Raw genomic sequence first — 23,564 nt, forward strand, 5'->3', positions numbered from 1 at the left:
TCTACGTACTGAACATCTTTCCGACACTTCAGATCGCGGGAGGCTTTGTGTTAGAAGCTGGCAAAATCCTGCTGATTAGGTGAGATGACTGTGTCCTCTTTTCCTCATGTATTTCACGTCTCCTCCTCCCAACAGCTGCGAAGGATTGTTGCGGAGAATCCCTGTGAGTCCCCATCTCCCGAGATGGCTGACTCCGCTGGTGTTGTGAGCGGGCGTCTGAGCAGGGGCAAACTGCCCAGTCGGAAGGGGACGAGACAGGTAAGTGGTGGCGTGACCGCCTTGTTTGTGTAGCGCCTTCCTTGTACTTTCTCCTAGATTTTCAAGATGAGGAAGGAAGAGTTGTACTCAAGATAACTTACGATGTAGTTATCTCTCATACTACTTCAGCTTTCTTTTTGCCTTCCTTATCTGGCATCCCACCCCAGACAGGCAGCTACACACACACACACACACACACACACACACACCTTTTTCATCTCATGGTAACCTGCCTTTCCCCTGCCCCTTTGAAACCTACATTCTGAGTACCCTAGGAAGCCTGTTTTTAATTTAATATTTAATATTTATACAGAAGTCTGTTAACCAGTGAGATGCACAGAATTGTTTGATGGGCCCCCAACCTCCCACGAGAACCCTGCCTCGACAACTTACATCTCCCAATTAAGTTAGTTCAAGAGTATGGGCTCAAGTGACAGGAAGCCAAATTCTGGCTGGACATCAGGAAAAACTTCCTGACTGTTAGAGCGGCACAACAATGAAACCAGTGACCTTGGGAGGTGGTGGGCTCTCCCACACTAGAGGCTTTCAAGAGGCAGCTGGACATTGATCTGTCAGGGATGCTTGAAGGTGGATTCCTGCAATGAGCAGGGGGTTGGACTCGATGGCCTTGTAGGCCCCTTCCAACTCTGCTATTCTATGGGCCTGTTCAGAAGACATCTTAAATCATGGCTTTAACCACAGTGAATAAAGCTTTCTAGTCTGTCTTTCTAGGCGTGCTTAGGGGCAAAACGGCAAACTATGATTAGTAGGATGAACCTTTTTATGGCTGCTGTTCTTCCAGGAAACTCAGGGCAGCTTATGCGGTGTCAGCCTTCCTCCGACCCACCCCCATTTAATCCCTGCAACAACCTCGTGAGGTTGACTAGGCTAAGGGATGTAGAATCATAGAATAGCGGAGTTGGAAGGGGCCTACAAGGCCATCGAGTCCAACTCCCTGCTCAATGCAGGAATCCACCCTAAAGCATCCCTGACAGATGGTTGTCCAGCTGCCTCTTGAAGGCCTCTAGTGTGGGAGAGCCCACCACCTCCCTAGGTCACTGGTTCCATTGTCGTACTGCTCTAACAGTCAGGAAGTTTTTCCTGATGTCCAGCTGGAATCTGGCTTCCTTTAACTTGAGCCCGTGATTCCGTGTCCTGCACTCTGGGAGGATCGAGAAGAGATCCTTAGTAGTAGTAGCTGAATAGGCAAGTGTAGGCGTGTCTCCCTGCTCTGAGGCCAAGCAGTCTTTCCATTGCATCGCACTGGCATATTATGATCATTTTATTTAAAATTTCTATACCCCCTGTCAAGTTAAACATATCCAGGCAGTATAGAGCAGTATATAAATATACAAATAGCTAAACCTTAACCAATGGCCATGTATTTAAAAATACCGTTGTCAGCGTACTCATTAAATCCTGCACTTGGGCAATTCACATGCTGTGACGACGGAAGCTAAATTCTGCAACCTGTATAAATTTGCGTAATTTATATCTTGCGTGCATTTTTTTGTCTTTTACCTAACTTGCTTTGGGTGTGCTCCTCAGGGCGAGGGCTCTGGGACACTCAACGCATCTCTTTCTCGAACTTCTAAAAGTTGAGCAGGTGTGACGCGTGTCCTTTTGGGTGTACGTTGATATCCATAGGGCCTAGGAACTTGACTTCCTTTTTTTAAAAAAGAGTTAAGATTCTGGAATGGGGTGTGTGTGTGACTTTTGCTCTAATGATCATCACTTCAAAGAGATATAAAACTAGGCCCCTTCCTTCAGCCTTACCATCTAAAGCTTGATTAATGCCTTAATTCGTATTTTGCTGTGTATATTTATTGTTTTATCTGTACGCCGCCCTGAGAACCTTGTGATATCCATTCATTCTGGATGAATGCTTGGAGGCAGTAATGGGCTGGATGAAGAAGAACAAACTGGAGCTGAATCCAGACAAAACAGAGGTGCTTGCTGTCAAGGGCTCTGACCTAGGTTTGGAGGTGTGTCAGCCAGTTCTGGATGGGGCTACACTCCCCCTGAAAGACTGTGTTCGCAGTTTGGGGGATGCTCCTGGATCCATCACTCCAAATGACAGCCCAGATGGATGCGACGGCCAGGAGTGCCTACTATCAGCTTTGGCTGATACGCCAGCTGCGCCCCTTCTTAGAGTCAGAAGACCTAAAGACAGTTGTGCACGCGCTGGTAACCTCAAGGCTTGACTTCTGCAATACGCTCTACGTAGGGCTACCATTGTACCTAGTTTGGAAACTTCAACTAGTTCAAAATGTGGCAGCCAGGTTGGTCACCGGTACATCTAGGGGTGAGCATATTACCCCAACGTTAAAATCACTCCACTGGCTGCCGATTAGTTTCCGGGCAAAGTACAAAGTGTTGGTCATTACCTTTAAAGCCCTAAATGGTTTGGGTCCAGGTTACCTGCGGGATCGCCTTCTCCCATACAGTCCGCCCCGCACACTCAGGTCCTCTGGGGTGAACTTACTTCAGTCAGCTAAAACTAGGCTGACATCAGTTTCCCAGAGGACCTTTTCTTCTGTCGCCCCCGGATTGCGGAACGGCCTGCCGGAGGAGATTCATAAAATTAACTCTGTGTGTGATTTTAAGGCCGCTTTAAAGACTAGCCTTTTCCGGCAGGCTCTCCAGATCAATGTTAAATCAAGAATGTTTAAAGATGTATTGATTCCTGTTCTAATGTTGTTCCCTGCCTCGATCCAAAGGGAGAGGAGGGTAAGAAATAAATAAAATTATTATTATTATTATTATTATTATTATTATTATTATTATTATTATTATTATTATTATATAGGGCGGGATACAGATGTTCTAATAATAAATAAAGTAAGCCATTTTCCTATTTTGCAACAAACCCCCATGATTTAACTTTTGCTCTTGATTACTGATCTTGGTTGGTGGAGTTTTCTGTTGCCTTCTCAACTTCTGTCACCCCCTACTTTGTACATGCTCTTGAAGCGCTCAGAGAGCTCATCTCCTTAATCCTGGGTGGTTGAGAAGGGTGTGTGTGGAGGCCTGCGGAAGAGCTGTGTGAAAGGCGAGGAGATTTTCCAGCATCCATGAGCCGTGTGTGTGTGTGTGTGTGTGTGTGTGTGTTTGCACTCACACCTTTGCACGGTAACCCCTGGTGACAAGGAGCATGGGCGTGAGGACTCGTGTCGCTCCCTCAGAAGCAGCCCTGGCCTCTTTCCGCCGCCCCCGTGTGACTCAGTGGCTGCGGGGTCCAGTTCAGACTTGCCTCCGTGTGTGCATTAAAAAAAAAATGACACAAAATCCCGTGTTTGCTCATCCCTGCCAAAGCAGTTTTGCTCTGCTTTGAGTTCCCAGTTAGACGCTTTGCAGGCAGAGCTCCCCTGATGGCAGAAGATTGCTTAGCTCAGCCCTGTCCCCAATCTGGGGCCCTCCAGACAGGCTGGACTACAATTTATTTATTTATTTATTACATTTATATACCGTCCCATAGCCAGAGCTCTCTCGGCGATTTACAATTCCAGCAACCCAACCCAGCACGCTGACTGACTTCCTCTATATATCCCCACTTCACTTAAAATGAAAACCCAGCAACCTCCTGACGTTGCTCGTCTCTAAACTGAGGGTCCGTCTAGCCCAGCCGTCCAACACCGGGCATGTTGGACTGCAACTCCCATCATCCGTGACTTTTGGCCACGCTGGCTGGAGCTGATGGGAGTTGGAGCCCAACATCTTTGCAGGATGTCAGGTTGAGGAACGGCTGATCTAACCCTACAGCGAGCAGGGCCCCAAAAAAGACAGCCTCTGCACCTTCTTCTGTTCCTAGCATCTCGTCCCCGGTGATAGACTGCTTCTCTACATGGAGGCTCTATCCCGACCCACCGTGGCTTCATAAACCCACCAGAAGTGCTGTGTGCTGGATCAGCTGAAGGTCCCTCTAGTTCTGTGTCCTGCCTCCTGGATGCTTGCCTCCTGGATGCATCTGTCAGGGATGCTTTAGGGTGGATTCCTGCATTGAGCAGGGGGTTGGACTTGATGGCCTTATAGGCCCCTTCCAACTCTGCTTTTCTATGATTCTATAAGGGCAAGAAGGCAGCAACCCACATCGGGGTTCTGCATGGCCAGTATGTCCACTAGTCCTGGGTAGACCTGTCCTCCGTAATTGTAGACTGCTGGTTTCTCTCTGGGCGCACTTCACAGTGCTGACTTGGACTTTTTGAAACCTCAAACAGCCTGAGGTCGGGGTCATGCCAAAGAACACCTACAATATCTGACTTCACATGCTTTCAACTCCCGTCTCTGGACTCTCTACTCCAGGGATAGGCAGCCTGGTGCGCTCCATTTGTTTTTGGCTACGACTTCCATCAGCCCCAGCCAGGGTGGGTTTGATTTAAATCAATTTGATTTAAATCACGATTTAAATCACTACTCAGAAAGACTTGATTTAATCATGTTAGAGGAAGCCAGATTCCGGCTAGACATCAGGAAACACTTCCTGACTGTTAGAGCAGTACGACAATGGAACCAGTGACCTAGGGAGGTGGTGGGCTCTCCCATACTAGAGGCCTTCAAGAGGCAGCTGGACAACCATCTGTCAGGGATGCTTTAGGGTGGATTCCTGCATTGAGGAGGGGGTTGGACTTGATGGCCTTGTAGGCCCCTTCCAACTCTGCTATTCTATGATTCTATGTGACTTCCCCCCCACCAAAAAAGTGCACTCTATTCATTGAATTTTTTGAAACTTAGCACTTAAGAGGTAAAGGGTTGATTCTGTGTACATAGATTTGCAAAGGCACAATGGGATTGTGATCTCTGCAGACACAAATTCACAGTTTGGAGAACTTTAAAACCAACCAGCTGTGATCATATCTTCTAGATAGAAAAATTGCCCCATAATCTTACGGAAAGCTCTGGAAGAGCCTGACATGGTGAATGGATTAATGGAATTCATTTACCCCAAAATTTAAACATTGCATGAATATACAGCCTCATGCTACAGAATTAAAAACGAATCCTTATTTCACGATGAATAACCTTTGGACTATAATGTAGCTTAAAGAGAAAACTATCTTTAGATAGATTTTTCCTCAAAAAGCATTTTATTAAAAAAAGCAACCCGATTTAAATTTTAAAAATCTGATTATTATTTTTTAAATCATTGATTTTTATCCACCCTGCCGCCAGCCAGCCTGGCCAACCATGGGGGCATCTGGGAATTGTAGTCCCAAACCTCTGGGGAGCTCCTGATTGCTTTCTTCTGCACCTGCTCCGCTGAGGGAAGCTAGATAGCATCTATTTGGAACAGGGCCTTCTCAGTAGCAGCACCTTTTCTCTAGAAACGCCTTTCTAAAGGAATAGGAGGCAGCGGCCAGGGAGAGTGAATGAACTCATGGAGAGAGGAGCAAGAAGGTACCCTAGTCGAGATAGCGAAGGAGATACCGGCGGGCTTGAAAACTCAAAATTACCGCAGAGTGCAAAGCAGGAGGGGGATTGAGTTTGAGGATTGGTCACCACAGCGCCGGAACCTGTATAAGCTTTCTGCCATGTACAGAGTGCTGCGGGCAGTGTGGAAAGAAGGCCGGTATGTGCGTGGGGTTCATGATGGATAAATGATGCGTGTGTGTGTGTGTGTGTGTTTTTCCCCAACTGCAACATTAATTTCAACCGGGATTTTTATTTTTATTTTGCTGGCTTCATGTCTGTAACCACGTTCTCCCCACACACCCCAGCCCAACCCTCTTGGTCTCGTGAAGGAAGCTGCAGGACAGCCGTGTCTGTCCTCGGCCTTCTAATCTTGGAAACGGTTTCTTAACGAGGAAATAGGGGTTGGGCGACGTTGCAATGCTTTACCGTTCGCATTTTAAGCAACTCACCAGAATTCCACGTTTAGTCTTCAGGGGGTGGAGAGGGGTGTACAGCAAATCTGCAAAAATGCTGAGCATGGGCGGAAAAAAAGCAACGCGGCATAATAGTAACCAGATGTCTTCCGTAGCTTATCCAAGGGGGTGTTTGTGCTGGCTTATCCAGGACGTAATGAACTTAAGAGGACTCCCTAATACCCTTCCCGAAGTGGCTGCTAGCTAGAGGGTCTTTAAAAAACCACACGATTTGGTAACTTCACGCAGAAGGGTGGTTCTGTTAAACTCTTCTTCGTCACAACAGCCGGGTCAAGCCTCCCCATCCAGACGCAGTCTAGCTCTGCCACTTCTGTGTGTCCCTTCTGAACTTCCCGGAGTCTGGCATCTGGGGAACGACTCTGGGGGCTAAATGCACAACCCGTTGTTAAATGTGTGAATCTGGTCTTTTGGTTTTGCGTAATGCTGGCATTTTGAGGATAGAAGGTGCTTTGAGGTCTGACCTGGCTTCACCGGTCTCTGTGGGCCGATGGGCTAGTGAGTGTGAAGAGGGAGGGCCGCCTGGGGGGTGGCCCCGCCGATCTGGAATAACCTCATGGAGGAGAGCCGGTCATATTATTATTATTATTATTATTATTATTATTATTATTATTATCTTATTATTATTATTATTATTTGCATTTATATACCGCCCTATAGCCGAAGCTCTCTGGGCGGTTTACAAAGATTAAAACACCGAACCCTTGGCTGTTTTTTTAATAGGCAGAAACTGAAAACACTTCTGTTTTGACAGGCTTTTATTCATAACTTCCGCTGCTGGGTTAAATGGGTCCTCGATTTGGCTGCTTGTAGATCCCTCTGCCCATTTCCAGTGGCCCTCGGGATGTGATCAGTTCAGATTTCAGGCAAAAAACTATCTTTTCCTTCCGTGGCAGCCTTTCCTTCTGAGCAGGATGGGGCAGGCAGAGAGAGAAAGAAGGAGAAGGGGGTGGCTATAAAAGAAAGAAAAGGGGCAACCCCCCCTCTGAGCAAAATGGAAGGGTAAACATATTAATAAATTGGCTGGTGTTGGAGCCCCCCCCCCCCCCGACTGCTCCCCTGGGATTTCAGGGGACAGTGTGCAAATTGACACATCTTCAACCCATCCTGGTGTAGCCCGGTAGTAAAAAGTATGAGCTCTGAGCTAGAATCCATCTCCCCTTTGCTCTTGCTTTCTGTCGGACAGGATCTATGACTTCGGATCGTGGCCTCGGCCTGGCTGTCCCCTGCCATCCCAAAACATGCGGCTATGCCACCATTCTACCGTACAGGGTTGTTGCAAGGCAGGGTCAGGGAACCTGGTGCCTTCCAGGCGTTTTAGACTACGGCCCCAGCCATCATGGCCAGTGGCCGGGTATCATGGGAGTTGTAGTCCGAAATATCTGTCGGGCTCTCGGTTGCCCACTCCAAGCACAAGAGAGCATTCGCATGGAGCGCTTGTGCAAGCTGGGGCATGGTCCTGTGGTTTGGATCGCTTACTCGAGCCGCCTAGAGAGATCCTCTTCAGGGTTCCCTGTGGAAGGATGCTGCAGAAATAAGCTCGCTGGGCGAGCGCTGTGTTTCTGGGTCGGAGCTGCGTGCTGGACTGCGGCCTTAGCAGCACCAGGAAGTTCTCTCCCTGAGCTAGTTTCGGGATTAACTGGACTCTTCAGAAAACAGGATCTCATCTCCTTTATTTTAAGCGCGCGCGTGTGTGTGTGCGCGTGCGCGCTCAGGTGGAGAGAGATCTCAGAGGGCAAGGTGGTTTGGAAACGTGTGATGAAAGATGCTAACCACGTAAATTGCCCCACCTCCGGCAGTTTGCCTCACACGTTAAGCAGATAAACCGGGCCGGGGTGAGGTGGGGAAGGTTCATTCTTAATAAACCGTGCCCTTAAATTAGCAGGGAAGCATTTAATTTCAGACTCCCGCCACCCCCACCTCGGTGACCTGCCGGCGTAGGCTTTTCAGGCTGTAAATCCTCTTCTGTCTCTCGCTTGAGTTGGAATTGTTATTGGCAGAAAAGTATTAAGTGAAAGCTTCCCTTTTAAGAAAAAGGGAGATTAATCCTACGGCTTTCTGCACCATGGATTTTCCCCGGGGTCGTGCCTGTGCGTCCAAATGACGCACAGGGGATCCCGGGGGCAAGCAGGGATGAGCCCTACATTTTCCCGGGATAACCGAGACCTCGGTTATCCCGATTTTACCCGCGGTCCTGGGGCGATCCCGAAGACTGCGGGCGGTGTGGACACCCATCCTGGCTTCTTCCCACCTCCCCGCGAGTAGCGGGGGTCAGCAGAGGAAAGGATCTGGGCCAGGGGGAGTCCAGGGACATCGAGGTCAGGGGGTCAGGACTTCTTTTTGTTGTTTTCGCTTAAGTTTCGCTGGAGCGCAGTTGCGCTCCGTCTCCTGCGTCTTTAAAAAAAAATGGCGGGCGCGACATCCCTCTTCCCTTCTGGGATGCCCAGGGAGGATTGTGGAAGCAGCTAAGTCCGTGATCCTCCCCCCTCCCTCCCTCTACGCCAGCCTTCCTCAACCTGGGGCGCTCCAGATGTGTTGGACTGCATCTCCCAGAATGCCCCAGCCAGCTGGCTGGGGCATTCTGGGAGATGCAGTCCAACACATCTGGAGCGCCCCAGGTTGAGGAAGGCTGCTCTACACCCTTACGTCTAGAAAGGCCCTGCGTGTTTGGTATTTTAATCTCCAGATGTGGAGTTAGCCTCGCTCTGTTGCGGTGGCTTTCAAAGCTAACATTGACCGGAGGGTGCTACTGATACGTGGCTTGGCTCAGCCGCCAGCCATTGCCAGGGGTCGCCACTGCTGGTTCCGCCAACCCCCCAAGTCCTCGGCACACGTGAGAGGACTGGGAAGGGAGGACGCTCGTTTTTGGAGCAGCTAGCGATTCGCGGAGGACTCTGTCCGCTGCTGAGCCTCCCTCGCCTCCGCACCAGGGCAGTGGTTGCTCTCCCTGTGCGCTCTGTCGTGCGTCCCCAGTCGTAAACGGACCTCCTTTTGGTTCTGCAAAAGTCTCCATCCTCGTGAATTTGCTTAAAGAAATCTTACCTAAATTTCCTTCCTTCCCCTTTTTCCCGTCATCTGTGCTGCAGACGCTAGAGAGCTTTGCTCTGCGTCGACTTCTGTTTGCCAGGCCTTCAGTGCCTAGGTTTCAGCCCTTGATGTTCATGCTCTGTTTCTTGGCTTCCTCTATCTCAGTCTTCCTGAACCTGGTATCCTCCAGATGCCTTGGCCTACAACTCCCAGCATCCCCCAGTCAGCCACTGGGGGATGCTGGGAGTTGTAGGCCAAGACATCTGCAGGGTACTAGGTTTGCAAAGCTCACGCACACACCATAACTTATTAAGGTTTTTCATTAACTATGGCACGATCAATCAGTAAGAAGACTGAGGGGAGACATGAGAGCACTCTTCAAATACCTAAAAAGTTGTCACCCAGAGGAAGGCCAGGATCTCTTCTTGATAATCCCAGAGTGCAGGACACGGAATAAAGGGCTCAAGTTACAGGAAGCCAGTATGACGGCTGGACATCAGGAAAAACTTCCTGACTGTTAGAGAAGTATGACAATGGAATCGGTTACCTAGGGAGGTGGTGGGCTCTCCCACACTAGAGGCCTTCAAGAGGCAGCTGGACAAGCATCTGTCAGGGATGCTTTAGGGTGGATTCCTGCATTGAGCAGGGGGTTGGACTCGATGGCCTTGTCGGCCCCTTCCAACTCTACTATTCTATGATTCTATAATAATAGAAATTCTGCTTCCTAGATACATACATTCTTTCATTTGCAGGATGTGGTTTATACTTATGAATGTCTGATCTATCCGTCTTCGTTGCGGCTACTTTGTGGCTCCCTATAAGTAAACACAGAAGTTGAAAGCAACCAAGGAGTAAAACCTTCCATGTGTCTGGGATGGTATCTGTTAGCAATCCAGCACAGACGGAGCCAACGCTGAGACCTCAAGCTAAATCCCTTAATGGTCTCTGTTCTTCCTAACCTCCCTTAATCTCCCTGCACCCAACTCCAAATCCTATGAAATGGGACGGTGCTGCTGGAGGGGAGGGGAGAGAGGCAGCTCTTGCCACGAAGGTTTGTGCTTCGTCTGGACATTGGCAAGGAAGCGGTGCAGTTTCCCACAAGGGAAATAAAACGAAGAACCCCAAGTAGAAATCTGTAAGCCGCTTGCAGCAAGCGGAGAGGGCTGTCAGCCTGTGTATTACTCCTGACCCGGCCCTGTTGAATTAATCTCATAAAGGGCTCCTCGGCCTGGAAGAATCCCTGTTGTGGAGGGATTGGCTTTAGTGGGTAGCGGCGTGTACAACTTATTCATGGTTGTCTGTGCTCAGGCAATGCTTAGTTTCGGGATAGATACACTTCTGATAGATTTTAAAAAATACGACTAATATTAATAATTCCCAAGCTACGTTTTTTGTCACTAACTTAAAATCTTAAGCTAGTGACAAAAGTGGATCAGACTGAGGGTCCATCTAGTCCAGCACTCTGTTCGCACAGCGGCCAACCAGCCATCGGCCAGGGATGAACAAGCAGGACATGGTGCAACAGCACCCTCCCTCCCATGTTCCCCAGCAACTGGTGCACACAAGCTCACTGCCTCGAATACTGGAGATACGTAGCACACAACCATCAGGGCTAATAGCCATGGATAGCCTTTGCCTCCAGGAATTGATCCAACCCCCTTTTAAAGCCATCCAGATTGGTGGCCATCGCTACATCTTGTGGTAGTGAGTTCCATAATTTAACTCTGCTGGCATAAGGGCTGTTCTAGGGCCGACATCTTCAGGAGGAGGTGGCCATCTGTAGCCTCTGCCCATGCAGAGTATCCCCAATCCCTGCCACTTCTGAGTCTTCCCAGGTTGCTGAGTATTTGGGAAAGCTTTCCGTTGAAATGCGTGGCCAGAGGTCACAAAGGAAGAATTCTTTGTGCTGAGTTTTGAAGCATAGTGTCGGGTCGTGAAGCTGCAGAGCAGGTCTTGAACCAGTGACCTGGGGATTGCTGGCCAGGGTTCAGTCTGTATGCCACCAAACAGCTCTGGTCAAAGGAGGTAACTGAAACCAGGATAATTAAGAAAACGTCCTTAAAACATCTAGTGCCCCATCTGGTGTCTTGGACTACAACTACCAGCATTCCTGATTATTGGCTATGCTGTCTGGGGTGGATAGGATTTGACATCTGGGCTGCCAGTAATCCAGAGCAAAGCAGGCCGTGCTTCCCAAACTGTGTTCAAGTGTAGAGGACCTGGGTTTCCACCTGCTCGTTGAACCACAGTGGCTTTCGCAAAGGCCCTGTTCAGACAACACACTGAACATGATGGTTAAGCATTTTGAGCTAAACATGATGGCTTAGTGTGTCATGTGAACCATGACTTAAGTGTGTTGTGTGAGCTATTCCTAACGATGGTGGCTATAACTACGGTTTAAATGTGCTCACTAACCACTTGCTGCAAAAGGGTTAGTGGCCTAACCATGGCTTAGCGTGTTGTCTGAACAGGGCCATAGTATGAAAGCAAATCCACATTAGCCAGTCTGGTTAATAAACAAAACAAAAAATAAGGCTTACCAGTGGTGAATTGAAATTACTCTAGGTAACCAAGCAAAAGGGGCACTACCCTTTTCCCCTTCTTCTTTTAGGCTACAAATGACCGATCTGAATCATAGAATCATAGAATAGCAGAGTTGGAAGGGGCCTACAAGGCCATCGAGTCCAACCCCCAGCTCAATGCAGGAATCCACCTTAAAGCATCCCTGACAGATGGTTGTCAAGTTTATGTGGGTTGCAGTGCTAGTCATTCTGTGACCCAAAAGAATGGTCTTTCAGTCAGCCTTAATTATTGACACTTGGATGTGGAAAAAGGGTTTTGTTTTGCTTTTTCTTAAGTGCCGAAATAGGGAACGCCTGTTGAGCGTGGGCACTCAATTCCCTCCTCCCTGCCTCATTTGTATTCCAGCTTTGAAAGTGCACAGACCCACCTTGGCTATGAGTGACTCCGCCGTAGACACGCCACAACCAGGGGAAGCGTTGGAGGAGACGGCAGTTGCGGCGTCACCCCAAGGAAATGGAGGGGCGACAACGGGTCTCGGGGTCATCACGGAAGGCATCAGCGAGCTGTCGGTCATCGACCCAGAGGTGGCCAAGAAGGCCTGCGAGGAGGTCCTGGAGAAGGTCAAGCTGATGCACTGCATCTCGCCCGACGGATCCATCCGGTTGAGGGACGGCGGGGGGGCGGGGGGCGCCCGGCGGCCTGGCCAGGTCCTGCCCAACGGGGAGTGCTGCGAGATCAAGTGCCTGGATGACCCGCCTGAGAAGATCCGGGAGGAGGACGAGCCTGTGGCCAACTCCGTGAAGAGTGCCCGGCGGCGCCAGAAGAACAACTCGGCCAAGCAGTCCTGGCTCCTGCGGCTTTTCGAGTCGAAGCTCTTCGACATCTCCATGGCCATCTCGTACCTGTACAACTCGAAGGAGCCCGGGGTGCAGGCCTACATCGGGAACCGGCTCTTCTGCTTCCGGAACGAGGAGGTGGATTTCTACCTGCCGCAGCTGCTGAACATGTACATCCACATGGACGAGGACGTCGGGGACGCCATCAAGCCCTACATCGTGCACCGCTGCCGCCAGAGCATCAACTTCTCCCTCCAGTGCGCCCTGCTGCTGGGGGCCTACTCCTCGGACATGCACATCTCCACCCAGCGCCACTCCCGCGGGACCAAGCTGCGCAAGCTCATCCTCTCGGACGAGCTGAAGCCGGCGCACCGGAAGAGGGAGCTGCCGTCCCTGAGCCCGGCGCCCGACACGGGGCTCTCCCCATCCAAAAGGACTCACCAGAGATCCAAGTCGGACGCCACCGTCAGCATCAGCCTCAGCAGCAACCTGAAGCGGACGGCCAGCAACCCCAAAGTGGAGAACAGTGACGAGGTAACCAGGGAGGGAGGGTGGCTGAGTGTTTCCTCGGCCACTTCTGTTCTGGGCTTGATAGAACTGGGGCGTGACGGGGAGAGGAAGGGTTGTGAATGCTTTTTTGGTCCAGATTCCACCCAACTATTGTTTCCGGCATCTCCAATGTGGTGCCCGTGGGCCTCGATGTGCCCATGGATCTCTCTCTCTCTCTCTCTCTCTCTCTCCTGATGCCTGCCAGGCTCCGCTTCTCTTCCTTATTTTTACTTTATCTCTTAAGTTCTTCTTTAATTACACTCCTTTTTCTTAACCGGTATGCTGCGAACAGCCCCGTGTGGCAGCCGAAACTCTCCCCACGGCCTGAGTTCGATCCCAGCGGAAGCTGGTTCTCAGGCAGCCGGCTCGGGTCGACTCAGCCTTCCATCCTTCCGAGGTCGGTAAAATGAGTACCCGGCGAGCTGGGGGAAAGGGAACCACGACTGGGGAAGGCAACGGCGAACCACCCCACTACAAAGTCTGCCAAGAAAACATCAGCGAAAGCAGGCGTCTCTCTAGGAGTCAGCAATGACTCAAGTGCTTGCACGAGAGGTTCCTTTCCTTTTCATGCTGCGAACCTAAGTGCTTTCCTGTAGCACCAAATTCATTTGGGTTCCACTTGGAGCTCAGCCCCACCCCCCACCTCAGCTTTGTACTCAGATTTTTTTGGCCATGTTACTTTTCCTTTTAGTCTCGTCAGTTTCCCTTCTGGGAAAGGAATGCTTTGTGACTGCCCATGGTGGCAATTTTGTGATGTGCCCGCTGGCTCAAAAGGGTGGAAACCCCTGTATCATTTGTTTACCATTATATTTAATTATATCCTGCCTTTTGCCCAATGCTGAGCCTGAAGGCGACAATCATTTGTTTACAATCTTATCTTTATGTCCTGCTTCTCTAAGGGGGTTGCGGTTAAAAGACACACAAGGATTAGATATGTCAGGGAGGTATAGATGGAGCTGTTTATGGCGGTTGATGTCCTAGTCCGGGGTCTGGGCTTTTTCTGTCCATTGATGTCTGTCCATTGATCTGGGGGAGCCTTGTGGTCCCTGGCAACTGATGGTCCAGGTAGTACCACGGCATCGTGGGCACCTGAGCCACGGCGTGGTCCCATTCACATAGTTGATAAAGTTGCGTTGATACTATATCCTCCTCCTCAGCATAATCCTGCCTCTCCTTCACCCTGAGATGTCGAGGGCATGATTTCCTTTTAAAAAACAAAATCCGCGGGAAGGTACGAAAACCGAATTATAAAAATAGAAATATCAATTTACTTGGTTGTGGGCTGAGAGATGATGCATCAAGTTAGCCCCCTCCGCTGTCTGCTTATGTGTGTGGAAACCCCTGCTTCTTTTTGTTTTCATGGAAGCGAATGTATTCAGGAGTACTTTTATGGAATTACGCTTACTATTGATTTACGTATTGATGCTTTCATTGTGCTTGTCTTCCAAGGAGCTCAGGGAGGGTGTATAGATCCGCCTCCCTCCTTTCACCCCAACAACAGCCCTGGCAAGTAGACCAGGATAAGAGATGGGAGACCTGCCCAAGTTCTTCCCTTGAGTTGGTTCAGTAGGAGCATATGAGGAGAGACTGAAAGAACTGGGCACGTTTAGCTTGGAGAAGAGAAGATTGAGGGGAGACATGAGAGCACTCTTCCAATACTTGAAAGGTTGTCACACAGAGGAGGGCCAGGATCTCTCCTCGATCCTCCCAGAGTGCAGGATGTGGAATAATGGGCTGAAGTTATAGGAAGCCAGATTCCAGCTGGACATCAGGAAAAACGTCCTGACTGTTAGAGCAGTACGACAATGGAATCAGTTACCTAGGGAGGTGGTGGGCTCTCCCACCCTAGAGGCCTTCAAGAGGCAGCTGGACAACCATCTGTCAGGGATGCTTTAGGGTGGATTCCTGCATTGAGCAAGGGGTTGGACTGGATGGCCTTAGAGGCCCCTTCCAGCTCTACTATTCTATGATTCTATAGAAACCAGGTCTCCCTAAGGGTCCCACAACAGCCATATTTTATTTAGTTAGCTTATTTAAAATGTTTGTATACCACCTTTCATCTCAAAAGATTAAGGAGCAGTGGGCAGCAAATTCATCACAATACAATTAAATCCCAAACACAAGAAAATGAAGCTGCAGCCCCCTTACCTCCCTGGAATGGTGTCCAGTCCTTTAAAAGATACAGGTTTTTATTTATTTATTTATTTATTTATTTATTACATTTCTATACCGCCCAATAGCCGGAGCTCTCTGGGCGGTTCACAAAAATTAAAACCATTCATAGTATAAAACAACAGTATAAAACCATAATATAAAATACAATATAAAAGCTCAACCAGATAAAAACAGCAGCAATGCAAAATTACAGATTTAAAACACCATGTAAAATGTATTTATAGACTGTTAAAATGCTGGGAGAATAAAAAGGTCTTCACCTGGCGTCTAAAAGCATATAATGTAGGTGCCAAGCGAACCTCCTTAGGGAGCTCATTCCACAGCCGGGGTGCCATAGCAGAGAAGGCCCTGCTCCTGGTAGCCACCTGCCTCACTTCCTTTGGCAGGGGCTCGCGGAGAAGGGCCCCTGAGGATGACCTTAGGGTCTGGGCAGGTACATATGGGAGGAGGCGTTCCTTTAGATAGCCTGGCCCCAAGCCGTTTAGGGCTTTAAATGTTAATACCAGCACTTTGGATCGGGCCAGGCCTGGACTGGCAACCAATGAAGCTGGGAAAGGACTGGTGTAATGTGATCTCGCCGGCCAGTCCCTGTTAGTAAATGGGCTGCCCTGTTTTGTACCAGTTGAAGTTTCCGGACCGTTTTCAAAGGCAGCCCCACGTATAACGCATTGCAGTAATCCAAACGAGAGGTTATCAGAGCATGGATCACTGTAGCTAAGCTATCTCTGTTTTTCACTATTCCTCTCATTCCCAGTCGAGGATTGGGGCCGTGCGCTGCTCCTAGTGTGGCTGGTTCTCTGTTTGCCCTGTCAGGACAGGATTTGACCCCTCTTATGGCTGATGTTGGCTAAAAGGGTGGCCTGAGGTTAAAAGGTCATTGAGGGCACAGGCTTTTGCAGGGTTGTGGATGCATGCGAATACTCAAGCTCTCAGTTGGAATTGATCGCCCTGCCCCGGTTCATTTTTACACTGCGCTGTGGGTTAACGCTCCTTCATTTTAACCCTCGGTCTATTTTAGCCAGGGCTGTTAACGGTAGAGGGAGAGGAGCAGGCAATCCGGGGTCCCCATCGCTGCACCCAGGCTGCCGCTGGGTCTTGCCGTCCGAACGCCAGTTCGTTTTCATCGCCAGGGTTGGTCATGCTGGGAGGAAACGTCTCAAGGAGTCCCTGTCGCTTTCTGCCCGTCTGTCTTATTTAAGAATGAAACACGCCCCTCCTGTCTCCTCAAAGAGTTGAAAAAAGGGGAAAAAAACCTTGAAAAGAGAGGTCCAGGGGCCAAGGACTACTCTGGAGGCAGCCAGTGTTGCCGCCCTAGGTAAATTGAAACATACAACGAAGGCTCCATCTTAATAGATATATGTGTGTGTGTGTATATATATATTAAAATTAAGAGCTGGGAATCTCTGAATGCATCAGGCCCTTTACGGCCCCTCTGACTATTTTCCTGGCGTTCTTGTGAACTGGCCTGGTGCTTTGCCAGGCTGCGATCAATCTTCGTTCGACGCCTGACCTCCCTTCTGGCGCTTGAGTTCGTAATAAACCCAAGCACCAATTGGAGAGTGGTTTACTTTCCCTTTCTCCTCCTCCTCCTCCTCCTCCTCTCTCTCCCCCCCCCCCCCACCTCACCCCGCAAGCGGACGCTCGTGCCTGGAGTTGGCCTGCGTTGGAGGCCTCGGGAAACCATTGGAGCAGAAATGCTGGGTGGAATTTCAGTATCACTGGAGGAGCCGATGAATATTTCATGCCCTGGCCGGAATTTTCCTCCTTTCGTAGACTCGATTTGCATCTGGAATGAAGGAGATCGGTATTCTTGGAGTGGCGTTTGAGGGGGTGTGTGCTACGAGATATGTAGGGCCCCATAATATAACCCTAGGGAACCTCCCCCCCCCCCCAACGCCCTGGTTGGGGGTTGAGCAGTCACTCCAGACTTTTAAGACCAGACTAGAAACTTCTGTGGTGCTGCATCACTGAGTGGTTTCTTCTGCGGAGGTGGCCTTCTCTGCCTGCCCAGTAGCTTATGGGCAGGACTGTACCATATACAGGGCCATACGGCACGAACTGGCAGTCTCTGCAGACCTAGCAAGAGAGGGCTGTTGCATTTGTAGTTTTGTTTGCAGGTGAGCAGCTGTGGCAACTGGGGTGCTGAACTACGTGGGCCTTCAGTCTGGCCTCGTTCTCTACGTCCACGTCATTTCTCTGAAAGAGCAGCTCTGCCTTGCTTGCTTGCCGCATTTCCATCATGTAGCGTACATCAGCCGCAATAGCTAAATGGAACCTCCACTTACAGGGGTAGTCTACCTCCAATCACCAGATGCTGGAGGCAAACTGCATGAGAAGGCCACTGTCAGGGTGGATTTCTTTAAATCAGCAAGAAAGAAAAAGTAGATTTAAATGCTGTAAGGCCGCCTTGAGGCCCGGTATTGGGCAAAAGGCGGGATACGAATAATTAATACTACTACTACTACTACTAATAATAATAATAATATCACTGATGTAAATCAAGTTATCCATTGAAACTTTTTCATATGTTTCCTGAGCAAGGACGCAAATCTGACCTTATTAATTTACAGCTAAATAGGATATTATTTATACTGTTCCATTCTTACAGGCGCGCTTTGCATCTTTTTCTCACTGTATGCATTTTGCATGCTTTCCTTTTTATCTGCAAAGGGAATGTGTTTAAATATTCCCGTATAGGGTCTTTCTTATGAACAGCACCCATGGCAGTTTGAGCTTAGCAGCACGACCCTATACACGGCTCCTCATAAATAAATGCCACTGAGTTCAGTAGGGCCTTGCTCCCAGCTAAGTGGGTATAGGATTGCAGCCTTAGTATGAAAAGATGCGAACTGGACAATTCTCTTTTTATTTCCAGTGTTGCTCTTGTCTGCTTCTCTCTGCCTTGACCTCACAAACATCCAAATAGCAAACTGAAATGAAATGCCCGTGACTGATAGAGAAAAGCAAGATTTGATAGTTACTGATCAGGAAAAAAAAATCTAATTTGATTTTTTTTAAATGTAATTTTCTGATTTTGGGTAAGCGACAGTTTTTATCCGGCCGGTGTCGTCTTTCAGTCTTAACGAACTCCTCCGCCGTGCTTGGCCCAACTCCGCCACCGCAGAGGCACAGAACGACAGCAACCCTATCTAAGCTTGTGTCTTGCACATCTGGCTTTAATCAGAGAAACTTGAAATCCCCGAACTTTCAAGAAACAAGCGCTGGTAGTTGGCCTAGACAGGGCCATTTTCACGAGAAGGAAAAGCCGGAATTAATGCAAGTTAGAGAGAAATTTATTTATGATGGCTTTTTAAAAAAATTAAAAATGATTTAAATCTTTAAAAATCTGATTATTATTATTATTTTTAAAAAATCACCCGTTTTTATCCACCCTGGCCTCTGCCTGCCCTTCCTGTGAGCTTCCTGGAGGCTTCTGATTGTCCACAGTAAACAATAGGATGCTTAACTCAACAGGCCATTGGCTTTAATCCAGTTCATTGTGACCGGATTAGCCGTGATTGGTAGAAAAAGAGCCTCCATGTTTAAGGGCAGTATGCCTCTGATTTCCAGATTCTGGGAGCAGGCAAGAGGGGAGTGTGGTTGCCTTCAGACCCTGTCTGCAGTCTTCCCAAGAGCTCACCTAAATGATGGCTGAGCTGCTCTCAGCCCCAGCCAGGATGGCCAGTTATTAGGGAGAATGGGAGATGTAGTCCAGCAGCATCTGGAGAGCTCGTAGGCTCCCCAGCCCTGAACTTCATGGCCCTTTGGCCTGATCCAGCAGGGCTACTCGAACGTAAAGCCTCCTCTTTACTGCGGCTGGGGCTTGAAGTTGATTCCGAGAAGATCCAGGAAAAGTAAGCGGTCGCGTGGAAAGTGTCTTAGGCAGAAAGAGCCTGGTGGGAGTAACTTTCATCCAAACCGTCTGTCCTGTTCCTCTCTTGCTGGAAGGGATGTGGGGTAACTGCTCCTTTCTGTTTCCTGCAACGGAGGGAAAGCAGAGAGAAGCGGCCATAGAAATGCAGCCTAATAGGGCAGCGGGCTCCTGTTGTTCAGCTGAAAACTGGCGAAGAACATGTTTGAAATGCCCAGGGGCCCAGGGTCAAGTTCCTTTACAGCCAATTTCAAATTTTTAATCTGAATACGGCTAATACAATAAACTCCGGGTCGAAATTAGTGTTTGGGATTCTTCCAAACTTGAGCATGGGAGAAGGCAGAGAGGAAGACTTTCCCCGCCTGCATTCAAGAGACGGGCTGTTCTCTTTGATCACACTTCTGTCCCATTCTTCCGCCAAGGAGGTTTGGGTGGGATGCGTGGGGGCTGTCCATTTCCCCCCACAACAGCCTTACGAAGTAGGCCAGGCCCAGAGATGGCCAGCCCAAATCAGTTTCATAGCTGAGCAGAGCTTTTAATCTGGCTCAAACATAAGAGCACTGTTGGATCAGATCAAGGGTCTGTCCACGCCGTAGCCGACCAGCTGACGACCAGGAACTCACAAGCAGGTCACAAGTGCAACAGCACCCTCCTGCCCATGTTCCCCAGCAACTCGTGCACACAGGCTTACTGCCTCTGATACTGGAGGTAGTACATAGCCATCAGGGCTAGTCGCCATGGATAGCCTTCTCCAGGAATTTATCTTCAAGCCATCCAGATTGGTGCCATGACTACATCTTGTGGAAGTGAGTTCCATAGTTTAACCATGCGCTGTGTGAAGAAGTCCTTCCTTTTGACTGTCCTGAATCTCCCACCCATCAGCTTCATGGGATGACTCCATCAGGTTTTAGTATTTTGAGAGAGGGAGAGAAATGCCTCCCTGTCCGCATTCTCCACACCAGGCATAGTTTTGTCCACCTCTATCCTGTCTCCCCTCAGCCTCCTTTTCTCCTAACTGAACAATCTCCGCTGTTGTAGCCTTCCCTCATAGGGGAGATGCTCCAGCCCCCTGATCCATTTAGTCACCCTTTCCTGCACTTTTTCCAGCTCCAAAACATCCTTTTTTAGGTGCAGTGACCAGAACTGTAGACAGCATTCCAAGTGTGGTCGCACCATAGATTTGTATAAAGGCAGTACGATACCGGCCGTTTTATTCTCGATTCCTTTTCTTATAATGCCTGACGTGGGGTTTGCCTTCTTTACAGCGGCCGCACACTGGGTGGACCCAGCATGCTGTCATTGACCTGGCCATTTCTGGGCCGCCCCAGCCAGGCAGGAACAATCGCCAGCCCCTGTACTCAAGATTCCTGCGCCTGTCTTCCAGCTGGCACAGAGCGGAGGATACGCTGGCTCTGCAGTGGGCTGGCTCCCACCCCTGGCTACTTCATTGTTCGCTAGAGAACAACGGGCTGATAGAAAGCTGGACGCCGCGAGGCCTCCGGTCGCCCGCGATGGGAGCAGCCGCTCGCCAGCTGGAAACAGGAGCTGCAGCCTGTGATTTATGCCTGAGGCCATCTGAGGCGTTTTGAGCAAACTACGAAAGCGCTTTAGCTGTCGGAACACGTAAAAATAGAGTGTTTTTCCCCCTGTCCCTTGAGCGGGGCAACGCAGACCTGAAGGCTCGCTGGGCCTCGCGGAAGTTAGCAGTGTGGCGTACAGTTCCTGCCTCCCCCCCCCCCCAACACACACTAACAATGCACTCTACATGGGGCTGCCCTTGAAGACCATTCGGAAGTTGCAGCTGGTGCAAAACGCAGCAGCTAGACTGCTGATCGGTGCATCTTACAGAGACCACATAAGACCGGTCTTAAAAGAATGGCATTGGCTGCCTATACGCTTCCGGTCGGAGATCAAGGTGTTGGGAATGACGTTTAAAGCCCTGAACGGTTTGGGACCTCGATACTTGAGGGAGCACCTCCCTCTCTATATGTGCCTGGCCGAGATTTGAGATCTGTTGGAGGAGCCCTCCTTCACGTCCCACCAACGCGAGATATACATTATGGTGGGAGGTGGGAGAGGGCCTTCTTTGTCGTGGCCCCCTGCTTGTGGAATGCCCTCCCCTTGGAAGCCCGACTGGCGCCAAGTTAAAACATGGCTTTTTATCAAAGCCTTCAAGGCCTAAATTCTCCATGGTTACACTTAGTTTCAATTTATTTTAATTGTTTTATTGCTTTTAAATTAACGATTTAATACGTTTTTAGCTGTGTAAATTATTTATGTTTATATTCTATTATTATTTATTTCATAGAATCATAGAATAGCAGAGTTGGAAGGGGCCTACAAGGCCATTGAGTCCAACCCCCTGCTCAATGCAGGAATTCACCCTAAAGCATCCCTGACAGATGGTTGTCCAGCTGCCTCTTGAAGGCCTCTAGGGTGGGAGAGCCCACAACCTCCCTAGGTCACTGCTTCCATTGTCGTACTGCTCTAACAGTCAGGAAGTTTTTCCTGATGTCCAGCCGGAATCTGGCTTCCTTTAACTTGAGCCTGTTATTCTGTGTCCTGCACTCTGGGAGGATCGAGAAGGGATCCTGGCCCTCCTCTGTGTGACAACCTTTTAAGTGTTTGAAGAGTGCTATCCTGTCTCCCCTCCATCTTCTCTTCTCCAGGCTAAACATGCCCAGTTCTTTCAGTCTCTCTTCATAGGGATTTGTTTCCAGACCCCTGATCATCCTCCTTGCCCTCCTCTGAACACGCTCCAGCTTGTCTGCGTGCTTCTTGAATTTATTTATATAGCACCATCAACGTACATGGTGCTGTGTTCTGATTTTATCTGTGTGAACCCATTGTGAGATCCCTGAGATCCCATTGATAATAGGGCAAGATGGAAATGTTTTAATAAATAAATTAAATAATAATTCATCGGTGCAGAACCAACTGGCCCTGCTCATCTTTTCTTCTGGTTTCTAAGCAAGTTTCTAGTCCTCGGGACTGCGAAGGTGAGCTAGAGACCAACCAGAGAAGTTTGGATAGTTGCTGAGCAGGGCCTCTGAGTCTTGAGGGCTCGTCTACAACCTTCAGCCCTTTGGGGAGTGGGGAGGGACGATCTCGGGGTTTTCCACTTCTGGGATCGTTCCTCAGGGGCCGCACACCAGTGAGCTGTCTCGGAAGTAAAAAGGGACGTTCCAGGGCGACATATATGTTTTTTAAAAGAGGAGACGTTTGCGCAGTTGCGATCCTGCGTGAAAGAACGATTTAAAAAAACAACCCTAACAAACTCTGTGCTGGAAGACGCCGAGCACCATCCCAAAGATGGCGAAAATGCTCTCCCCCTCACCCCCCCCCGCACAGCTCTGTGCCCGTTGCCTGAGCCCCACTACTCGTGGGGAAGTTGAAGGACCCCAGGAGGGAGGGCCACACCGCCCGCTGAGCTCGGAATGGTTCCGAGACAGCAGGGGACGGATGGACAGGGGGACAGGACAAAAGCAGTCCCAGCTATCCCAGGGGAACTGAGTTCTCGTCCCCGGTTTACCCTGGGATCAGCTGTGCTCGTGAACACCCCGGGATAAATGGCAGGTGGAGACAAGCCCAGGAAGGTGCTGTGTTGGTTTTCATTTCTACCTCAGCTCTCCTCCCCTGCTTAGTTGGCACCTTGTAGCAAAATCACGTTTGTATAATTGAAAGTGGGGAGTCCAAAGTGCCTCACCCTCACCCCTAAAATCTGGAAGCCAGGACTTTGAAACGTGTGTGTGTGTGTGGGGGGGGTTTCCCCTCCAGATGGCAAGATTTTGCTTTTTCCTGGGCGGCAGGAGCTTGGGATCGCGGTGCTTCGGAATATTTAAGGCACTCCGTCCGTAATGCTGTTGACCGTGTTGCTCTTGATGACTTCTGGAAGCGTCCTCACGGCACGCTTTTCTTTTTAACCACGGGGCTCAGCAAGTCTCCCCCTTCCCCGCCCCCCCCCCAAAAAGAGTGGGTCTTATATTTTGCACCTGTAATAAACCACAGGTCTGCTTAGCTGCCGTAATGTGTTCCCTTTTCAGCTTCCGGCAGAGTGGCAGTGTGTTTGCTGTGCAATATCCAAGGTTTCTGGCACTAGCATGGTTGGTCCTGGTTTGCTCTGAACCAGGCCACTAGCTTCTCAAGGTGGGGAGGTGGAAACAGAACGGCTGTTTCCCTTCATGTCCTGCTTTGGCCTTTCCCACGAGCTTCCCAGAAGCTGAACTGGACAGACCTTTGATCTGATCCAGCCAGGCTTCGCTTCCCCTCCTATTGGGACACAAGTCAGATGAGCTGTGTCGTCAGGGATGCCACCGCCTCCTTTTTCAGGTTAAATAAGCCCTTGTACGCAGAAACTCTCAGCGCGAATGCGTTCTGGTTGACACGGGAGAGGAGACGAATGAAGTGCAATAAAAAGTTATTTCAGCTGCCCTCGTAATCCCAGCA

General features: G+C 49.6%; 1 protein-coding gene across 2 annotated transcripts in view; it reads left to right on the top strand.

Moving 5' to 3' along the window:
- PI4KB (phosphatidylinositol 4-kinase beta) overlaps positions 1-23,564 on the top strand; it is a 55,022-nt gene that overhangs the window by 3,049 nt on the left and 28,409 nt on the right. For both annotated transcript variants that reach the window (XM_063145717.1, XM_063145718.1), the window contains exons 2-3: positions 136-258; positions 12,093-13,057. In XM_063145717.1, coding sequence (XP_063001787.1) covers positions 12,122-13,057 — 936 coding nt within the window. In that variant the 5' untranslated portion in view covers positions 136-258; positions 12,093-12,121. The remainder of the gene's footprint in view (positions 1-135; positions 259-12,092; positions 13,058-23,564) is intronic.

The sequence above is a fragment of the Elgaria multicarinata genome, chromosome 21, assembly GCF_023053635.1.
Source record: "Elgaria multicarinata webbii isolate HBS135686 ecotype San Diego chromosome 21, rElgMul1.1.pri, whole genome shotgun sequence".
NCBI classification, from domain to species: domain Eukaryota; kingdom Metazoa; phylum Chordata; class Lepidosauria; order Squamata; family Anguidae; genus Elgaria; species Elgaria multicarinata.